General features: G+C 36.6%; 1 protein-coding gene across 5 annotated transcripts in view; it reads right to left on the bottom strand.

Annotated features, from left to right (window-relative positions):
- Positions 1 to 2,637: 2,637 nt before the first annotated feature.
- INTU (inturned planar cell polarity protein) overlaps positions 2,638 to 21,040 on the bottom strand; it is an 84,217-nt gene continuing 65,814 nt past the window's right edge. For all 5 annotated transcript variants that reach the window (XM_082462141.1, XM_082462143.1, XM_082462140.1 and 2 more), the window contains 7 exons: positions 18,505 to 18,567; positions 17,456 to 17,677; positions 16,380 to 16,835; positions 15,261 to 15,358; positions 11,302 to 11,491; positions 7,985 to 8,142; positions 2,638 to 5,714 (listed from right to left, as the gene is read on the bottom strand). In XM_082462141.1, the coding sequence (XP_082318267.1) occupies positions 5,603 to 5,714; positions 7,985 to 8,142; positions 11,302 to 11,491; positions 15,261 to 15,358; positions 16,380 to 16,835; positions 17,456 to 17,677; positions 18,505 to 18,567 (1,299 nt within the window). In that variant the 3' untranslated portion in view covers positions 2,638 to 5,602. The remainder of the gene's footprint in view (positions 5,715 to 7,984; positions 8,143 to 11,301; positions 11,492 to 15,260; positions 15,359 to 16,379; positions 16,836 to 17,455; positions 17,678 to 18,504; positions 18,568 to 21,040) is intronic.

Raw genomic sequence — 21,040 nt, 5'->3', positions numbered from 1 at the left:
GGCCTTACTGCCTGAACCATCCCCAGCTTCCCTGTCCTCGGAAAAATTGTCTTGCATGAAACTGGTCCTTGGTGCCAAAAAGGTTGAGGACCGCTGCCTTACACCTTCTGTTAGAAATTGCTTTAATTTCTGCTCGTGTAATTTAGCAGGGGTCGTTTGTCTAGTCACTGTCTGGTTTTACTGACTGCACTCCATAACACAACATGTTCCTCTTTCTCCTGTATTTTATTTAAATTGGTACTTCTATATAGAGCAGTGGTGCTCAAGCCAGACTGCACACTCAAAGGTGGGGAGTGGGGGAGTGTTTAGTCTGATGATTGGCTTAGGTCCTGACTGTTAAATCAGGATATCTAGAAGTGAGCCCTGGTGTCTGTATTTGAATTTGAATTCCCCAAGTAATTCTTTTTTTTTTTTTTAGATTTTTTTTTTTTTAAGCCTTGTGTTTTCTTTTCTTCCTTTTTAAAAAATAATTAATTAAATTTTGGCTGCGTTGGGTGTTTGTTGCTGCCCATGGGCTTCCACTAGTTGCGGCAAGTGGGGGCTTCCTTTGTTGCAGAGCACAGGCTCTAGGCACCTGGGCTTCAGTAGTTGTGGCACTCGGGCTCAGTAGTTGTAGCTCACAGGCTCTCGAGCGCAGGCTCAGTAGTTGTGGTACACAGGCTTAGTTGCTCCGCGGCACCTGGGATCTTCCCAGACCAGGGCTTGAACCTGTGTCTCCTGAATTGGCAGGTGGATTCCTAACCACTGCGCCACCAGGGAAGTTCTCCCCAGGTAATTCTGATGTTCAGGGTTGAGAATCAATGACCTGTTCGAGAACGGTGGTTCACAAACTTTGATTTTAGGATCTCTTTTCACTCTTAACATTGAAGACCACAAAGAAGCTTCTGTTTTGGTGTTGTGTTGACATTAACCATTTCAGAAATTGAAACAGAAAAATTTAAAAATCAACTCATTTAAAGTAACAATAATAAACCCCTACATAAGAAACATTTTAAAATAAAAAGTAACTATTTTCAAACAAAAAAACGTAGTGAGAACAGCCTTGTTTTATATTTTTGAAAGTCTTTTTAAATGTCTGGCTTAATAAAGACAGCCGGATTTACATAGCTGCTTTTGCACTCCATTTGCTGCAATGTCACACAACATGTAGCTGGTGGAGAACTCCACTGTACGCTAATGAGAGTGAAAGAGGCAAATAATGTCTTAGTATTATTAATAAAAGAATATATTCCTGATTCTTTACAGCTTGTTTGATGGTTTCTAATAAAGGAAGATTCCATCTTATCATCTCTTACTCTGTAGGACTTGCAGTCTTAAAACATCTATAAAATGTGAGATGAGTTACTGGCTTTTTTGAACTTGAGGTTACATTTGCTTCTTTATTATCTTAAGTGTGTCCGAACACTTTTAATAGTACTTGTCACTAATAAAAAAACAAATATTTAGGCCAGAAGGATTCCAGAGCAGAAATTCTGTTAATATTTTGATTACCTCACATAAAGCTAGTTGGCAAGTCCTACTGGTACCATGTTTGGTGCTACCTTCCTTTCCATAGTGGCTTATTTGACTCAACCGGTTTTTCAGCCTGAGTCTCTCTACATTTTACATGCTGCTGCCAGATTAATCTTTCTGAAGCAATTGCATTAATCATTATTCCTAGCTTGAAATATTTAAAGTCTTCTCATTGTGTTGACTTCAAAATCCTTTGTGAAACCCATTACAAATTCAAGAAATGATGGGCATTTTATCTGCAAAACTCTGAAAAATGAAACATTTCATTCACTTTTAAGGTAATTCGGAGGACTTGGGGAGAAATTTAAAGGGTGAATTGCCTGAATCACACTCCAAGCCAGACTGTCTTTTTAAGGTGCCAAGAGAGGTCAACGGAACCACCTCTGGTCACAGGGAACATAAGTATCTCGGAGGCCGCAAAAGCAAGTCTTCTGCTGCTTCCCAGGGCAATTTTCTGTCCCTTCCTTTCTTGACTCCCTTGCCCCTCTCCCCTGACATTTGACCCTGTAGTTGACATGTTCATAGCATATTCCTTTATGATATCCTCTAGCTTACTTTTGACATGTATTCTTTGTTAGACAGCAAAAGTGAAAGTACTTAGAAGTGTAGCTTTTTTTTTTTTTTAACCCTATTAAGAGCTCTGAATCAGCTCTTTTCAATAGATAAAGCTGAAAATGTTTATTTTAATTTGCTGCATTGTATTTTATTTACTGATTTGGGGAATGAAAAAAGTTCTGGTGATTTATATGTTGATATTAAAAGTATAGAGTCTCAGGGCCTTTGCACTGTTCACTCTTCTTTCCTTGGCAATCAGCTTGGTTAGTTTCCTCACTTACTTGAGATGTGGGATCACCTCAGCACCACTTTCCCTGGCCACCCTGTCTCCCACACTTCGTATCCCATTTTCTTGCTTCACTTTTTTTTTTTCTCTTAGCTTTTGTCAACATAGTTACTTATTTGTCTCATCTGTGGCCTACCTCTCCCACGGGAACATAAGCTCTATGAAGGTAGGGATTTTTAGCTGTTTTGTTCACTGCTGTATCTCTGGCATCCAAAACAGTGCTTTGTACAGAGCAGAAATGTAATAAATGTTTGTAGGATGAATGGACAAAAAGGCAACACAACTGCAAACAAACCTCTAAACCATCTTTATTAAAAACTATCAATATAGTATAAAAATATCTTCAATTATATAGAATATAGTAGTACAACTCTACAAAATTAAATTATTTCCACACAGTTTAGTATACAGATTAAAGTTTTAGTAACATTCAATAATATATTTTAAAATATCCGAAGTATAAGTCATTGTTTTAAAAGTGTTTAGTGTGGAATACTTTTTCTTAGCTTTCCAAAATTTTGTACAGTAGAAGGTATGATTTAGCTGACTCCATGGTTTTCAACCAATGGATATTTAATAATAATAATAATAAATGGTGGTGGTAGTAGTAGTAGTAGTAGTAGTAGTAGTAGTAGTAGTAGTAGTAGCAGCTAACACTTTTATAGCACATAGCATATGCCAGGCACTATTTAGAGGAAATCACACAGACAACACATGATTATTCACAATATTATTTTCAAGAATGTTCAAAGTGGACGAACCTAGTAAATTGATTTCATAGCTTTTCCCATTTGTATTAGAAATATAAAAAAGCAGGCACTTCAAATTTACTATCTTCCCAGCATGCATCACCATCAAGGGTCCCTTGGCACAAATAAGAAACATTCTCTTCTCTAACCTGACCAAAAGAAACAAACAAAAGAGCGATAAAGAAAGAGAAAGGGGTTAGAAGCTAAAATGTAATTTAGTGGGGCTAAAAAATATATGATGGTGGTAAGACAGCACTTTTTTTTTTTTTTAATGCTGGTTATATAGGCTTTTGCATTACAGTCTTTGGTAAAAAATAACTTTTGCAGGATGCTAATAAACTCCAACTTAAGAATGTTTCTATATCTGCTAAAGTATTCTTTGTCCCTCTTTATTTAATAAAATGGCAGATAGGCACTTCTTGTCTAATAATCAGACTGATCTACTTTCAGATGTAAATCTGAACATATATGGAAAAATGGGCAGCTAAGTTTACTTATAATGCTTATTTTGATATCCATTTAGAGATAAAAGCCAAGATAATGTTTGGTTTTATTTCTTAAAAGTGCAATGTCTCTGCAACATGGTCATTACAGAGCACATCTACAATGTTGCAAATGACTTCGCCCTTATTACCATCAGTAGTCTGCTTTGTCTTTTTATTTCAGTTATTAAATGGTGGTCTCATGATTCTTTGACACCAGGAAAGCAGTCCAACAAACCAAAATTTCATTAAATGAAACAAAAAGGTCCTGATGGTAAAATCCCAAGTCTTAGTTCAGTCTGTTTGAAAATCTGAGGTGATCAATAGCTGCATTTATGAATAATTCTCAGTATTAAAAATAGCTCATGGTGTTTTGGAGGACATATCAAGAAATTTAAGACATTTACTAAATACTTTTAAAGAATACCTCAATACCTATATATGTACACAAGCAGTCCTAAGACAGTAGTAAAGAGTCTATCTACCATTTGACCAATATTATAATCTTAAGGGGGAGGATATTGCAAGGCATTTTCTACATTTCAAGAACCAAAGTTTCTTTCCCTGTTTTGAATGCCAAAATTAAGGCCCACAGGTCACTAATGGGACAAGTATAATGGTTTGCATCTTAAACGCCTGGGTGAAAATCTCTTAAACTCATGACAGAGGGATAATAGTGTTTCTTCTAAGACCAGATGTTTCAAATGGTGCATCCACTACATTTTGCAGTTAATTCAGAGTAAGCTGGAGGTCTCACGTTTGAGGTAGGGGAAAGGCAGGGACTGGCTTTAGATGTGCTGACATAATTTGCCTTCCAAAGTTAAGTCCTGAAGAAGAAAGAACCCAGTATTATAAAGTCTTGGGAGCATCTGAGACTTCAGTAGAATCCACTGGGTAAATGTCAATTAAGAATTGTCATGTTCTTCCTTTCTTTCAATCCACCAAATTCTGACAGCCAATGAAAATTCTCACCTTAGTAATTTTCTTTCTCTACTCAAAGTCAAGTAAACTATTGTTCATTAAAATGTCCCCCTTTGGGAAAACCCAATACGTAATGATCCATATTTGTAAGGCAAAAATTTGTATTGAACAAAAGAAGACCATAGAATTTCTTTAGTTAACTTTTTCAGTGTTTTCAACATAATTAGGTTTTTAAAAAATATTTACATACAACTTTCCCAAGATTCATGAACTTGCATAAAATGTGTGTATACCTGAATGTATTTCAACAAAGAGAAAAACAATGAAAGTTTATGGACAAATAGTTAAAAAAAAATATATCCTAGTCAAAATAGAACTGACCTGGAAGAGTAAAGAAAATCAAATAAATAAAAAAAGAAGTTTAGTTTTCACTCCTCTCTTCCCCCACTGTGAGGTATCTACTAAAACACCTAAACTAAAGAAAAGTATCTGATCTAAGAAGGAATCAGTACTTGGACATTACAAATTTAGGTACCAAACAATAGGCAAGAGGGAAAAAATTGCACATTTTATACTTAAGAGGGTCTTTAGACACCTCAAAGCAATCATTTCATTTGTACATGAAAACTCTGAGCTCACAGAGGTACAACAACTTGCTCATGGTCACAGCACTAATCAGTTACAGAACCTGGTCACCGCCTCCCAATTTCATGATTGTTTCGCCAGATATCAATATTAGTCTTGAGAAAAATATACAACGAATTGGGTATTTTTCCTAGATAAACATTCCTATATTAATTTTACATAAAACACATCACATTATTTCAAACTAGTAAATAAATTAATGGTATATACCAAAATGGAAATAAGTTAACAATCCCTTCTTCATATTTTGATCAAGTATCTTCTTCAAAAGTCTCACAATAAGATTTAGTGCATCAAATCCAGCAGCATATCATCTCAGTCTTTAACAATCTTATGTTCAGTATTGAATAGTGGAAAGAAGTTAAACCTTATCTCTTTGTGAATGGATTTCAGCAGTTCTAACACTACTTTATGGTCTGTGCACAGTGTTGCTATACATCAAGAAAACACAGCTACAAGGTTAATCCAAAGAACAATTTAAAAGCCATTTCAATGGCAATTTCTGTGACTGAGTCATGAAAACAGACGTAAAGTTCTTGAAGTCTGGGATGAAGAAAGAGCCTCCTGTAGAGGAAAAGAACACACTCATTTCAGAAATTCCAAAAACAAAAAAACAAAGGAAAAAGACTCCAACGCTTCAATTTATTTTACTTAATTTTTTTGTTTCTGAAAGAATAAGCAGTAAATTCAAAACCACTAATCTAAATCTACAGTAGGGGGAAATGCAGCTAGATTTATTATAAAATAAATAATATATGCCTTAGGTCAATTATGTTTATTTTTCCAGAATGTAAAAAGCCTATTTTATCAACATGTATAATCATGTCCCTCAGTTTTAAAGTATTAAATTTAGTCATTATTATTACAATACAGCCAATGTTGTACCATCATTCTAAGTACAATAGTTATTAGACATTGAATTGGGATTAACATTGAAACTTTGTCTTAAAGAGTTAAAATTTTAGTCTATTTAATCAATACTAATGTATACAAATCAAGCCATTTAAATCAGGTGTAGTTCTGCCTGACTTCCTTAAATTTCTCTGTTCTACATAGATCAGCTTCGTCATAATTCAACACCTATTGATTTTTTTCAATTCCGATTATGAATGTAGTTAAGGCTCCACTGTACACCTGCATGTGTGCCTAACTGGTCTTCTTATCTCTATTCTCTCTTGTGTCCAAACCGTTTTCATTTGATGCTCCCAGCTTGATCTTCCAATAGCACAGCTCTGATCACACTACACTGAGTTTTGATCATGCTGATGCTCCCAAACTTGGTTGGTTACACATCAGAATCACAAGTGAGCTTACTAAACATACAGAGTCCCACTCCCATAGATTATGGTTCAGTAGGTCTGGGGTGGGATGCAGGCATCTCTGATTTTAATAAGTGACTCAGGTGATTCTAAATCCCGTGGACCAGCACATGGGAATTACTGCTTTGGATAACATTTTTAAACTGTTTGTCATACAGCTTAGTACTATATGATAGGTGTCCAGTAACATTAGTCCCACCTTACTCTGTGCTCCTTCCTCCACCAATTCTCTACCGCAACTCAAAGAACTGTCAGTGGCTCAATATTTCCCTCAAAATTCCATTCCTTAGTCAGGAATTGAAGGCTCTCTGCAGTGGTCCTAACTTAGCTTTCCAGCTTGATCTTTCACTTCATCTTTCCATATGCCATTCCCCTACCATCCTAGCAAACCAGTCTACTCACTGCCATGCCTTATGATTTCCCTTGTTTGGATCTTTATTCATCCCATCCTTTTCCTAGAATGCTCTATCCAAATCCAATTCATTTTCTAAAGCAGATCAATGGAACCTCTAAACCTTTCTTTATAATCTCAGCTTAGAATTCCCCCCATTCCTCGGAATTCCCAGAGTGTTTGGTTGTATTACCTACTTTACTATATATAGCCAGCTATCTTTCTCTCTATCTCCATAGAATATGCATCCATATATACATAGGTATTTAAGCATGTTTCATATTTCTTCTGCTAGATGTAAGACCATCAGATGCAATGACTGTGTTTAGCTTTGTGTTTTTCAGTCCACCTACCCACCACCACATTTTGCCAAGCACAGCTCCATTTACTAAATCCTTACATATTTATCAAGTGACCGTGTGCCAGGTGCTGTTGCAGGTGCCAGTGGTGGACAAGACAGATCAATTCCTGACCTCATAAAGCTGACATTCTAGTGAGGGGGAGAAAGATCATAAACAAACAAGAAAATTAAGAATAAAGGGGTGGTAGAACAGAGAATAACCGAGTAGCCACTTTAATGTGGGCAAGAGATCATGGCTTGTCTCTTTAACAGGCGATGGCATGCTAGCACTGGTCTGAATATCCAGGAGCCAGATATGCAAAGGTGAAGAAGCAGACCATCCCCCATCCAATGTGACTGTGCACAGTGGACGGAGGAAGAGAGTGACAGGAGGTGGAAACAGACAGGTGGGCAGGGGCCAGGGAGGGCAGGGTCTTGTAGTTGGTTGGGGGTAGGAGAAGGAGGGGAAGAGAAGAGGGAAAGAAAGGAGGAGAGAGGGAAGAAAAGAAGTAGGGACAGAGAGAAGGAAATAGCAGTGAAAGTATGGACTCATTACCTTTTAGTGTATGACTAATACAATTTTGTAAGATAACTGAATAAGTTTTCTTCTTTTTCTAACAGAAAAAGAGTTGGGAGCAATTTAAAGGAGATACTTAGGAAATAAAATAAAATTCTAAAATACATTAAAATATTATAGTTAGATTAATAATTCCATGCCTATATCTGAAAATGTTTATCTCCATTACCACTTTTCTGTCACTTTTTAATATTTTTTTCCACTTACCCTACTACCCAGTAAGCCATAACTGGTGGTGTTTTTCTCTGATCAGTCCAGTTTTCAGGTGAGCATTCAAACAATACACCATGTTCTTTCACAGGGTTAAGAGAAGACACTGAATTTGTAGAACCTGAATGATCTCCACCATTTAGTGCTTTCTTCTTCTGTAAATTAATAGGTATTATTAGTATTAACTGGTATTAATAGTGTTACTTTAAAACGTTTTATATATAGATTTGAATTGGTTGATCGTAATACTTTAAGTGCCTGCAATGACATTCTTCTCTTTACCTGCAGGAAAATTTCTATTCTTCCTCATACTTACTTTATTATTCTTTTTATACATTTATTTATCTGTTTGTTTATTTATTTATTTTTGGCTGTGTTGGGTCTTTGTTGCTGCACGCAGCGAGCGGGGGCTACTCTTTGTTGCGGTGTGCGGGTTTCTCATTGCTGTGGCTTCTCTTGTTGCAGAGCACGGGCTCCAGGCACATGGGCTTCAGTAGTTGTGGTGCACAGGCTCAGTAGTTATGGCTCGCGGGCTCTAGAGTGCAGGCTCAGTAGTTGTGGTGCATGGGCTTAGTTGCTCTGTGGTATGTGGGATCTTCTTGGACCAGGGCTCAGAACCTGTGTTCCCTGCATTGGCAGGCCGATTCTTAACCACTGTGCCACCAGGGAAGTCCCCTCATACTTACTTTAAATACTACCTCCTAAAAGAGACTTCACGGATAAAGTCTCTCTTGACTCTCCAAGGGAACATTTTGTTCACAGCCCTACCTTATTAGTATTTATGCTATATTATATCAGCAGTTTATAGGTTTGTTTTTCCCAGTACATTAAAATCTCTTTTCCAGGGCAGACAAAATATGCTATTCATCTTTGTATTCTTTGAAAGCAGCTGTGCTTGGTACACAGTAGGTGCTTAATGAACAGATTACTAATGAGTTACTAAATGAATAGATGATTTTGTAATATACTTAAAACACATATACTTAAAGCAGTATTGCCTCTTCCTCTGAAGCATACTCTAAATTTCCCACTGATTAAATCATTAGCAAACCAGTGACTCATTTGGAATATAAAGACTTTTTGTAAAGCTCAGGCCAAACAGTGGAGTGATCCTTGATTCTGCTCTTTCTCTCAAAATACTTATTTAAGACATCAGCAAATCCTTTCGGCTCATCCTCCAAAATATATTCAAGATCCAGAAGCCACTGACTTCTTTTTTTTTTTTTTTTTTTAACTGATTGGAAATTGAATGCAAACTAAGACCACTTGACTGTTACTGAAATGAATAGCCCAGTTTGCTTTTTTTTTTTTTTTAAAGAAATTCACGTTCTTTTATTTATTTATTTATTTATTTATGACTGTGTTGAGTCTTCGTTTCTATGCGAGGGCTTTCTCTAGTTGCGGCAAGTGGAGACCACTCTTCATCGCGGTGCGCGGGCCTCTCACCACTGCGGCCTCTCTTCTTGCGGAGCACAGGCTCCAGACGCGCAGGCTCAGTAATTGTGGCTCACGGGCCCAGTTGCTCCGCGGCATGTGGGATCTTCCCAGACCAGGGCTCGAACCCGTGTCCCCTGCATTGGCAGGCAGATTCTCAACCACTGCGCCACCAGGGAAGCCCGCCACTGACTTCTTGCTTTGAGAATTTCCACAGCTCCTAACTGGTCCCTGCCTCCACCCTCTCCACCCTACAAGCTCATTCACAGTAGCATGAGGGATCCTTTCAAAACTAAGGATCACGTCCCTGCTCTGCTCAGAACTGCCCAAGAACCTCCCGTCTTCTTCCAAACAAAGCCCAGAGTCCCTAATCTATTGGGCCATGCATGACCTGGCCCTGCTACCTTGGCCATCTCAACTCCTACCACTCTCCTCCCTACTCAGCCCATTCCAGGGCTCTCTCAGCCACCCTACCTCTGTGGCTTTGTACTTGCTGTTCCTTCTGCCTGGAAGCTGTGCCTCCACATCTGCCACATGGCTTGGTCCCTCACTTTACTCAGGTCTCTGTTCAAATATTACTTGACATGATCAGAGGCATCTTTCAAAATAGTAACCCCCACCTCTTAACCTTACTCTGTTTTATTACTCCTCTTGAAACTTACCCTACCTGATATATTACACTGCTTGCTAATTCGTTAGCCTCCCCTGTTAGAATACAGGCTTCATGAGGAAAGAGACTTTGTTTTGTTCACTGCTGTATCCCCAGCATCTTGAGTAGTATCTGGTGTGTAGTAGGTACCTCAATATTTAAATAATATGGGGAAGCCTAATTTATATTACCAAATATTACTAAATAAGTTAATGAAATAAACCTTGTAGAATCTATCAGTATGTTAAACAGGAAAGGAGGAGCCTAACAATGCAAAGCACATAGACATATATAGTCAAACATAACATTTTGTTGAATACCAACTTCTGATAGCTCGAAGAAGAAATCCTGTAAGACAAAGAATTTTACTGCTGAATGAGTCCTAAGAGATGATATAATTCAGCTCACTCACTTTATAGCTGAGAAAATAGGAAGAGTTAATAAGGCTCAGTCCAGGATTCCTTACTCCCAGCCCACTTTACTTCTACCTTTAAGCCTAAATTCTTCACAAATTTAGCATCCTTAGTACACGTATTGCTAGGTACATTACAATCATTCTTCAGGGAGATTTTTTTTTTTTTTTTGGCAGTATGATGTTTGACCAGTCACAAATAAACTTCTGTATGTTTATCCTTTTCAAGAAATCAACACTTATGTTTCCCTGCTATTAAAACTATCTAATTGATATTTTAATTGTATACAACATTACTACTTATCCAGAGGTACAATATTAAATGAAACTTCATCCTGGATTGAAAAGCAAGCAAGCAAGCAACCAACCAACCAACCAAGTGGCTGAAACATAACAGTATTGCGCCTACTGCTATACTTTATTCCATTTTGTTCCAAAATATCTTATCCTGCTGGTTGAATACTTAAAGAATTATCAGTTAGCAAATGGTAGAGATAACTGTCTGAGAAATGGTTGGGTCAAATATGGGAGGCAAGTTTACATTACAAACTACTATGTTCTACTTTGCTATAGAAAACACACAGGTCCACTGTTTCCTGAAATAGTAATCTGGGACATCAAACTCAGAATTATGAAACAAAGTTTTAAAGTTAAGTACAGTGAATATAATCCTTTGGCATTCAAGGTAGATGGAATGACTGTTAAAAAAAATAAATGACAACAGTCATTGCTGGACATATTGATTAAAGAGTTTTACAGAGAATATTTAGAGGTCTGGAAATAAACTGGCAGAAAATTATATTTATAGCAGTGCCCTACCTCTTCAACCAATGTCTGTTGGAAAACTGCACGAATGGAGAGACAACACTGATGGAAATTTTTTATCAGCTGAGGGTGGATAGAGCCACTTAGCTGTGCCACCTCTTCGTGGGTAGGAGTAATAAAGATCCCTTGCACTGTTTCTAAGGCAACATAGTGGAAAAGTGTGTTCTCAGGACCAGACGTCAATCTTGAAAAGAAAAAAAAAGATATTAGAAGTAAACTTAAAAATGTTGCTTCATTTTGAATGTTGTAGACATCTAATAAGCTTTTAACTACAAAAGAATATTAGGAGTGTAATTAGGGAAGGGAAACTAGGCCAAACATTGAATTTCCTCTTCCTCCTTATCTGAAATACAGGCTAGGGCTATTATCAATTCCCTTAATGGAGGCAAACACTACATGTCACGCAAGGATAAATAAACACCAATTCGTTTGCAAGTAACTTAATCATCCCTTTGCTAAACAACCCAAACTGGCTAAACTCCTCTTTTTCCATGGTTGGTAATGAATAACTCAGCCCATGTCTGGCCCAGATACCTACAAGCCATAAACAAGGTATGTCTAGCGTGGACCACAAATAAAAACACCTTCCAATAAACTAAGCTTTTCAGTTAGTAGCATTAAAGTCTCTTACGACGATAGTCAAACTGATGATCCTGAAGAAAAATAAAATTATTATTACCAACTGCAAAGCTGAGTTAATATTTTAGAATACCATGGCAATTGCTAGAAGTATTCTACTACTTCTTATCATTACAGTCTTCCTTCTCTTCTGTGTTCTCTTACTATTTTCACTTCTCCATTCTTCTTCTCCATCCTTTCTTCCCCTACTGAGATCTCAGACAGGCCAGCAGAACCTATAAATACTGCTTATTTCTGCCAGCAGTAAGAAGACCTAAAGAGCGACAATAACAGCAACAATGAAATAATGGCAATAGTTATCATATACTGAATGTCTTCTATGTTCCAGGGTAGGTGCTTTAAAATACCTTAGACTTAATTCTCATAAGGACCCTGTAAGATATTAAACATTACTATCCTCATTTCAACCGTGAGGAAATCAATGTTCAGAGGACTTGGATTAACTTGTTGGAGGCCACGTAGCTAAGTGTCAGAGCTTAACTGACTCTACTCCACTATACCTTGCTTTTTCCTGATTGGCAATCTTTAAATAAATGGACAGCAATTCCCCATCTGCATCTCAAACACTCAGGCTGCTCTATTCTCATTCTAATGTCTATTAAAAAAATTCATTTAGTTGATTTTTCTTCCAGCCATAGCACAGAGGCAAAGCAAAGGCATATTTCAGCTCTTAGCCTAAATACTGCCTCAGTCATCCATGATAACCAAATTCCTGTTAAATTGTTAATTAGGCAGCAAGATCAGAATAACTTTTGATCACTAACTAATGCTCTTGGTTCTCTTTAGAGACCAGGAATAGGCAGGGAAGGAGATCATCTACAAATTTTTCTCATACTTTTCCATAGGGTGGTTGGCTCATTAACACTGGTGGCTGATATTTTTTCCATCTTTACTTGATAATCAAAATGAAAAAAATTATAATTATTCAAAAAGGAAAATAATGTAAAACATATATTTTAATCCTGAGGTCACCAAATTCAAGAAAAGGTATAGAACAGAAATGATTCTTAATAGGAATCATTAATTAATAAGATTCCTATTTAGGGAAGTTTAGAATTAACATTTGTGTTAACTTCCTTAATTTTCTCTGAAAACAACCCCACGACAAAACGAGCAGGTCTAGTGCTTGAAAACCATAAATCAACTCAGTGTATATTAACTCACTCAGTGTAGAAACCGAAAGTTTAAAAATCATCAAACAAGCAATTACTCACTGGGAAGACAAATATTTGTTCAAAAAAATGCAGATTAAATCAGATTAGTTCTTCAGAAAGGTCACTCCTATAGCAGAGAATGTATTCAGGGTAGGCTGGGAGTTGGGAGCCCGTCGCAATACAACCAGGTGAGAGAATAGGAGCTTGATCTAGGGTAGGATCATTAGGGATTGGATCCATGCAGGATGGATAGGACGTGGTTACTGAATGAAATGTTTTCTGTATATTATTGTTTTTGGTATATTATATATTTTTATTTTACAAAAACACATAGAAATTAGGATAATATATTACACACTGGTTTATATCACACTTTTAAAATTAACTACATAGTTTGAAGATCTTTCCATGTTAATAAAGAGAATAAATAGGCATCTGTAGCATCCTTTTAAATAGGAGAGCCTATGATTTACATCACATATTACTTTATGCTTAATTTAACATAATTATAAATTTATGTTAAGTTATAATATAAACTTACGTTATAAACTTGGAAAAAGAGTTTCTTTTTACTGGAGATAAAGCCCAAATAACACACATACATATTTAAAAAATAAGATATGGAGGTAATAAAAATTCAGAGCAGTAGTTTTTGTTAAATGGAAGACTAGGGTTGGGGAAGGTATTTCAGGCTTCCAACAAAGGTTTGATTTAGATTTCTTTGATTAAAAAACATTTTTAACTATTAAAAAGTTAAACATCATATTGGAAGGCATTAAATTCCAAATTTTAACACATTATATCAATATTTCCAGTGCATTATTTTATGTAGACAAATTACCTTGCTTTTGCCCTGACTTCAGGAAAAAGGCTTTTCCTGACAACTCTGTGAGATATATATTTGAACTTATTATAAAATGTTTCAACGATCAAGAAGGCGGTAGCTCTGAACTTCTTTTTTTTAATGGGAATTCTATTTGTATATGTCTACTTGTTCAAATAAAAGTGCGCAATTGAGGGAATGCCCTGGTGGTCCAGTGGTTAGGACTCTGCGCTTCACTGCTGAGGGCGCGGGTTCAATCCCTGGTTAAGGAACTAAGATCCCGCGAGCCGCGTGGTACGGCCAAAAAAAAAAAAAAAAAAAACCAGTGTGCAATTGAGTTTGTTACACAAGTTGATACCATGCATGACATTGTAATTAAATAGCAGACGAAGCTCAGGAAGACCAGCTTGTCACCACATAATAGTGTTCTTGTTCTTGCCCAACAAGAAGTAAATATGTAACATTTCATATTTTAATAATTAAGCTGTTACACATGCTCCTCTCACTTAGTTCCTTTCACATGAGAACTCCCTACTTACTGTAAATTTGAGGTTTCACCTATTTTCTAAAGAGGGTGTCATAGGCTCAGTTCTCTGGCCCCAGACTCTGATCAGGAGATATGCAGGGAGGAAGTTTATCAGGGGGGATGCTTGGAAACAACACCTGTGGGGGTAAGACTGAAGGACTGAGCACTGGGAGAAGTTGAACCGTGCCGCAGTTGAGACAGAGGTCTCAGCAGATACCACCGGGAACGCGGAAGCTTGGATGGCCTTTTAGAGCTGTCCTGAATTTAAGTAGGGGCCAAGCCTTTGTACTTACTTATCTATTAGTCATTAGATGTAGGCTACTCTTAGAGAGAGGTTGTAACCTTGGCGGAGTCAGTAAACTTCCAAATAGGACAAGGCCAGGGGAGGGACTCAGCCATGCATGAGGCATTAGCAGCCATCACTCTCAAGCACTGGCAATGAGTGCCCGGGGCTAAGGACTACCTGCAAAAACACAGCATCCACCAGCGTCTAAAAATAGTAAACGCTAATGTAAAAACTAGACACACAAAAGGGAGGTTACCTGTGGAAGAGACGTAAGTGGGAACTTTCACATTTTGAAGTACTACTTTGTATGCTTTTTGTTTCTTATAACATGAGTATGTTTCCTATATGTATAATGAAAGATATTAAAGAAATAGCATAGCTATTACCTTTCATATGTAAGAGATATCATAATTACATTGGTTGAATAAAATCTCTATATGTTATGGAATAGCACTTCTTCGTTGTAACATTTCCTCGAAGACACAGAGTTAAGGGAAAAAAGAATAAAACAAGGAAGTTTCTTACTTCATTGTGTTATATTTATCCAGTTCTTTTTCTGAAAGGTCCTTTTTCAGGTTCCCCAAATGAAATGGATTTGGAAGAGCAGACTTCTTTTTAGTGACCTAAAAAGTATTATTAAGTAGATCTGTTTATATCTAAGAATGGAATCAAACAGGAGAAATGACGTAAAACTAAAAATCCTTCTAAGAGAACTACTTACTATTTTGCAATGTTTCTTTTAAATATTTTTGATGCTAATTTGTACCTCTTGGCTTATCCTACGGTAACAGTGACCCGAGGGCCATGTCATGGGAAGACATGACAGTTCTCCCTGTAAACCTTCTACTGGAGCCATAATGGAGCCATCACCAAATTTTGTTACAATTTATATATATGCATACTCGTCCCCCTCTCTAGACTCTGCACTCCTCAAAGGCAACAGCTGCATCTTACTCATCTTTTTATCTCCTTTGTGTAGCATAGCCCTTGGCACATAGTAGACGTTCCATCAATATTTGTTAAATGGCTGAATCTTAGAGATTAATTCAATTTCTTTTAGGAGTTGTTCAGGGCTCTTTAAGTCTATCCAAATCCTCCTAGACTATATTTCCTACCGATTTCACAGACTTGGATAATGAGTGCCACCAATGTGAGTACTTCCTAAATATACCCACTTAGGGCTCCAAGAGTGCTCTATTGTTTGGAATTAGGAGATCGAATCTATCTATCTATCTACCTATCTATCTATCTATATAATTTTTTAAAGTTTCTGATTCTCTTGTTTCTACTGAACACTTTCTTGGCTATTTAATTAGATCAGCCACCAAATGCCCCACAAGTAGGATGTTTTCTGTTATCACTGTGAATAGAAAAGAAAGAGTTGAACATGGAAAGCGGGATTAAAGAGTTTCCCTACTTGTAATTACTGTCAAGTAGATGTCCTAGCTGTCAAGGGGCTAGTAATGTTCTATTACTTGATATTTTCTTCTTTCTTTGGTCCTAAATCGTTGGTTTGCCAACAGTGACTAAAACCACTAGTGCAAATAAAGAAGTATCTGCCATTAAAAATTCTCTTGCAATTAGAAGTAAGGACTGGGGAGACAGCTTAGCTCCCAGAATGTACACACTTGAATGAACACACACCTTAAGCAAGGCCCCACTTTCCTCTGAACCATCAGAACCCTGAGATGCTGCAGTGTGGGGACTCAGGCCAACACCTTCTCCACCTTCACAACCACTGCCAGATCCTCCACTTCTGGATGGACTGGGCTTCCGTGTCTTTAGGGAATGGTCACCAAAAAGAGTTCTTCTGCATGTTGGAGAGGTTGCTACTTTGGAAGTACCTTGTAGCCTACTGAGGATAGGGGAGGTTGTTAAATTATCTAATTTTTCATGTGATCCAGCAAGAAACCAGTCAGCACAAGACAAACAGGGGGTTGCAGAAGAGGCTAGCCGTTCATTTATGCGGGAATCTACCCCTTCCAGCTGGTGAAGAGTTGTTTTGACCTGATCCACATATATACAGTCCGGTCCAGGATTCCCAACAGCTTTGGATGCACAGCCTCCAGCTTCTAATAGCACACACAACATATAATGTCTCTATAAGAAAAAAAATTAACATAGGTTTAGCTACATGAAAATATTTGTATGTAACATGCACATATAAATTTATGAATACTAAACAGATATGGGCATGGGGCATAATCGTGTGATGATTATTGAAAAATCCTCCCTCCCCTTCTTAGTTATCCTCAATGCTTCTTGATCACCCTTGAAAACAAATCTCGCATTGCCTTATCCTGATATACCATCAACTGCCACTTTTGGCACATGGAATTCCCTAAGGTAGCTTTCAAAGAGCCTCAATAATTGGTAGTCCTTTCATTTACAATCACATATTTATTCTGTTTCTGGTTCTATATTCTTTTCATGTCTATTTCCCAAAACAAACTAGAAGATAAAACCTCTGTTTTTATAGAAATGGGAACAAAAGATCTTAAGAACCTGCTAAAATCTTGAGTTTCATTAATATTTCTCTATGAGTATTAAATGGATACAAACGAAAAGAAATAAGGGCACATAACATTTTGTTTGAATACTACTATTTGACATGGTTATAATTTTAAATTATCATTTTTGTTTGTGTATTTATTTAGTCTGTAAATGGCAAAAAAAAAAAAAAAAAAAAAAAATCCCAAGAAAAACTAAGGTAAACTTACCAAGCCAACAATTAGCAAAAAATACCTCCCTTCAGGTTCCTGAAAGACTTCAGTGTTTGAGTCTGTAGAAGGTTGGAGGTGATGTCGAGGAAATACTTCTCTCCATATTACCAACTGACCAATTCTTTGTTTTGCTGCTAAAGGCAGTAGGCAATAGTGGCGACAGTATACAGCAATATCAATAAGATCATCCTTAGGCAAATGACTGCATATCAAATAACCCTTGAATTTAACCACAGAGAATAAAAGTCAACTAGTGACATAAAGCAATAATTCTATAATATAGTTCTAAGAGTTTTATAGGTATTTCTTCAGTTGGCTTAAAATATTCCAGTTTCAAATGGAATAAATGAAGACATAGTAAAAATAGGTGTTTTTTTCAACTAGACATCAAGTATTTGGGATAACTTAAGTCTATAACAGGTACACTTTAGCATAAAGCAAGATCATCTCTAAGTAGCACTAGCCTGAGAATTTGGCAAAATTACAAAAGCACTGAATTCTGAAGATGAAAAGTGGAGAAGCAGGAGTCGAAGTGGGGAGAGACTTACTTTTCACTGCTTACAGCTCTGTATTGTTTGATTCTTCTTTAGATATGTTTTATATTGTGCTTAAAAATCTTTTTTAAAAATTAAAATACTTAAATTCATTTGATGTTTAACTTGCTTTGCATGGAAGTCAACTACTTAATGTTAGAAAATTTACAAGATGCATAGTTATTTTCTGAAGATAAGGAAAAAAACCACATGATTGCAAAAGGAAATCAACAAAGTAGTATTGCTCTTCTCTCATATACACTTGGTTCTTTGAGTACTGTTTCTCTCTTACACATTTGTAAATGCTTTAAAATGTAATGAAACCAGAAATATTTATTGTATTTGTAAATATGTAGGTACAAGTCTTGTTTTAAGATCTAAATTTTATGGTACCTACATTCAGAGAAAAAGAGATAAATGTATTTTTCATGTTTGTAAGAATTTGAGAAAATTTACTTTAGGTCTGTTCATATAGCAGTACGACATATATAAAAAATTCAAGCTTCAACTTACCTTGTAAAATAGAGAAGAGCCCAAAATTGTATATAGCCGTCTCATGTCATAGTAATCCTCAGACTGGGGGAAAAACCACAGTGGATTTATATATATATAAAATTTTATATATATGTATATATATATTTTTTATGATTTAAAAAAATCCTAGTTAAGCTACAACAGTTAAAATGGAAATTACATTCTTAAGTAACTTGTCTCTTCTTCTTTTAGTATTTATTTATTTATTATGGAAGTATAGTTGATTTACAGTGTTTCAGTTGTACAGCAAGGTGATTCAGTTACACACACACACACACACACACACACATTCTTTTTCAGATTCTTTTCCTTTATAGGTTATTACAAGATATTGAATATAGTTCCCTGAACAGCAGGTCCTTGTAGTAACTGAACTTTTCATAGTGCCTTCTTTAGAAATCAATATATTAGGCTATTAGGGTGAGACATAAGGTGCCTATATATTTATTTTTGACTGAGAACAATCTTATTTTTGATTCTTGTAAGATAATGTTGATTAGAGACATCTAAGAGTAGAACATAAGATTTCTTACCCCAAGAGGGATTGAAAGAAATCTACTAAGACAAAATGCTTCTACTGGACATCCCCTAAAGTATCCAATATTACCATATACTATTTTTGAAAGTACAAACTGGTACAACCTATTTGGGGGCAACTGAGCAGTACGTAAAAAAAAAAAAATTAAATACACATACTCTTTGAGTAATTCCTCTTTTAGAAATCTACAGAAATACTTGAACAAGAGATTCAAGATGTTTGTATAAAAAGTTAAGAGTAGAATTTGTAATATGCAAAAACTGGAGATAAAGTTCAACAATGGAAAATGGTTAAGGAAATAAGGTTATGTTCACATCACAGAATATCATACATCTGTTTAAAAAAATAAGGTTGATCTATATGAGCAAGCACAAAAGGTTTTAGAATACATTGTTCAGCAAAGAATGCAAGCTGTGGAACAAAATATTCACTATGATCTAAGTCTTGTTAAAAACAGCACCCCCAATTATATACATGTATGTATATACATATGTGTTGGTTTGTATGGGGGTATGTATGTGTATAGAAAAGGGTCTGGAAGAATATATTCCAAACTGTAAGAGCAGTTGTAACTGGGGATGGAACTGGGGGAGAGGGATGAGGAGGGAGGACATTTGTTTTTAATAACCATGCTTGCATTTATTTTTAACCAATATGCATGCATTACTTTTGTAAGTTGAAAAAAAAAAAAAACACAACGAAACCTAAGGAAAACTGAAAACTGGAAAAAATCTAAATATCCCTCAGTTGGGGAATGGATAAACACTGTGATATCATCATACAATGGAACACTATCATCAATAAAAAGGACTGAACTACTGATATAGACAACATGAATGACTCTCAAATGCATTATGCTCAGTGAAAGAAATCAGGCCCACCTTTTTTCATTTGTTTTGACTGCCTTTATGTCAAAGATATTTCTTGTGATGCTTTACTGTCCTCATATTTAAGAACTAGGTATTAAGTTCACTGGAAGCTTTTTGAGGGTCTGGAAGCTCTGATTGGCTTCACTATAGGTAAGCTTTTAAAAACTGTTTTATTTTATGCATGCAGTCCAAGAGGATTTCAGGTGAGATACATTCCCTTAAGCAATCAACTGGATGTTCTTGGCTCATGGTAGTAAATGTGATTGGGGAAATAGCTGTGAATACCATTCTTTCTGTGCCCCAGAAATGTCACCCTTCTCTGGAATGAGATTAACTGGGTGTTCAGTAATATTAAAAAAGCATGAAATATAAATAAATTAATTAATTAATTAAAAATGGTTTTAATTAAAATTTTGATCATGGTAAAATACACATAATATAAAATTTACCATCTTAATCATTTTTAAGTGTACAGCTCAGTAGTGTTATGTACATTCACACTGTTGGACAGCCAAATCTCCAGAACTCTTCCTCCTGCAAAACTGAAATGCCGTATCCATTAAACAACTCTCCATTCCCCACGCCTTCCTGCAGCCCCTGGCATCCACTCTTCTACTTTCTGTCTTTATGAGCTTGACTACTTTAGGCATCTCCTGTGGGTGGAATTGTGCACTACTTTGTCTTTTTTTTTTTTAAGATTTATTTACTATTTATTTTTGACTGCGTCGGGTCTTACTTGTGGCACACGGAATCTTTCTTGAGGCATGCGGGATCTTTCATTGCAGCACGCGGGCTCTTCATTGTGGTGTGCGGGCTTCTCTCTAGTTGTGGCTCTTCTCTAGCTGTGGTGCACAGGCTCCAGGACGCGTGGGCTCTGTAGTTTGAGGCATACAGGCTCTCTAGTTGAGGCGCGTGAGCTCAGTAGTTGTGGCATGTGGGCTTGGTTGCCCGGTGGCATGTGGCATCTTAGTTCCCTGCCCAGGGATTGAACCTGTGTCCCCTGAATTGCAAGGCGGATTGTTTACCACTGGACCACCAGGGAAGTCCCTACTTTGTCTTTTCATGATGGGCTTGGTTCACCTAGTGTGGTATCTGTCCTCTGGGTTCA

This window comes from Balaenoptera physalus, assembly GCF_965194825.1.
Source record: "Balaenoptera physalus genome assembly, chromosome: 5".
NCBI lineage: Eukaryota > Metazoa > Chordata > Mammalia > Artiodactyla > Balaenopteridae > Balaenoptera > Balaenoptera physalus.
The sequence above is the reverse complement of the archived record's forward strand: the minus strand, read 5'-3'. Positions and strand labels throughout refer to the sequence as shown.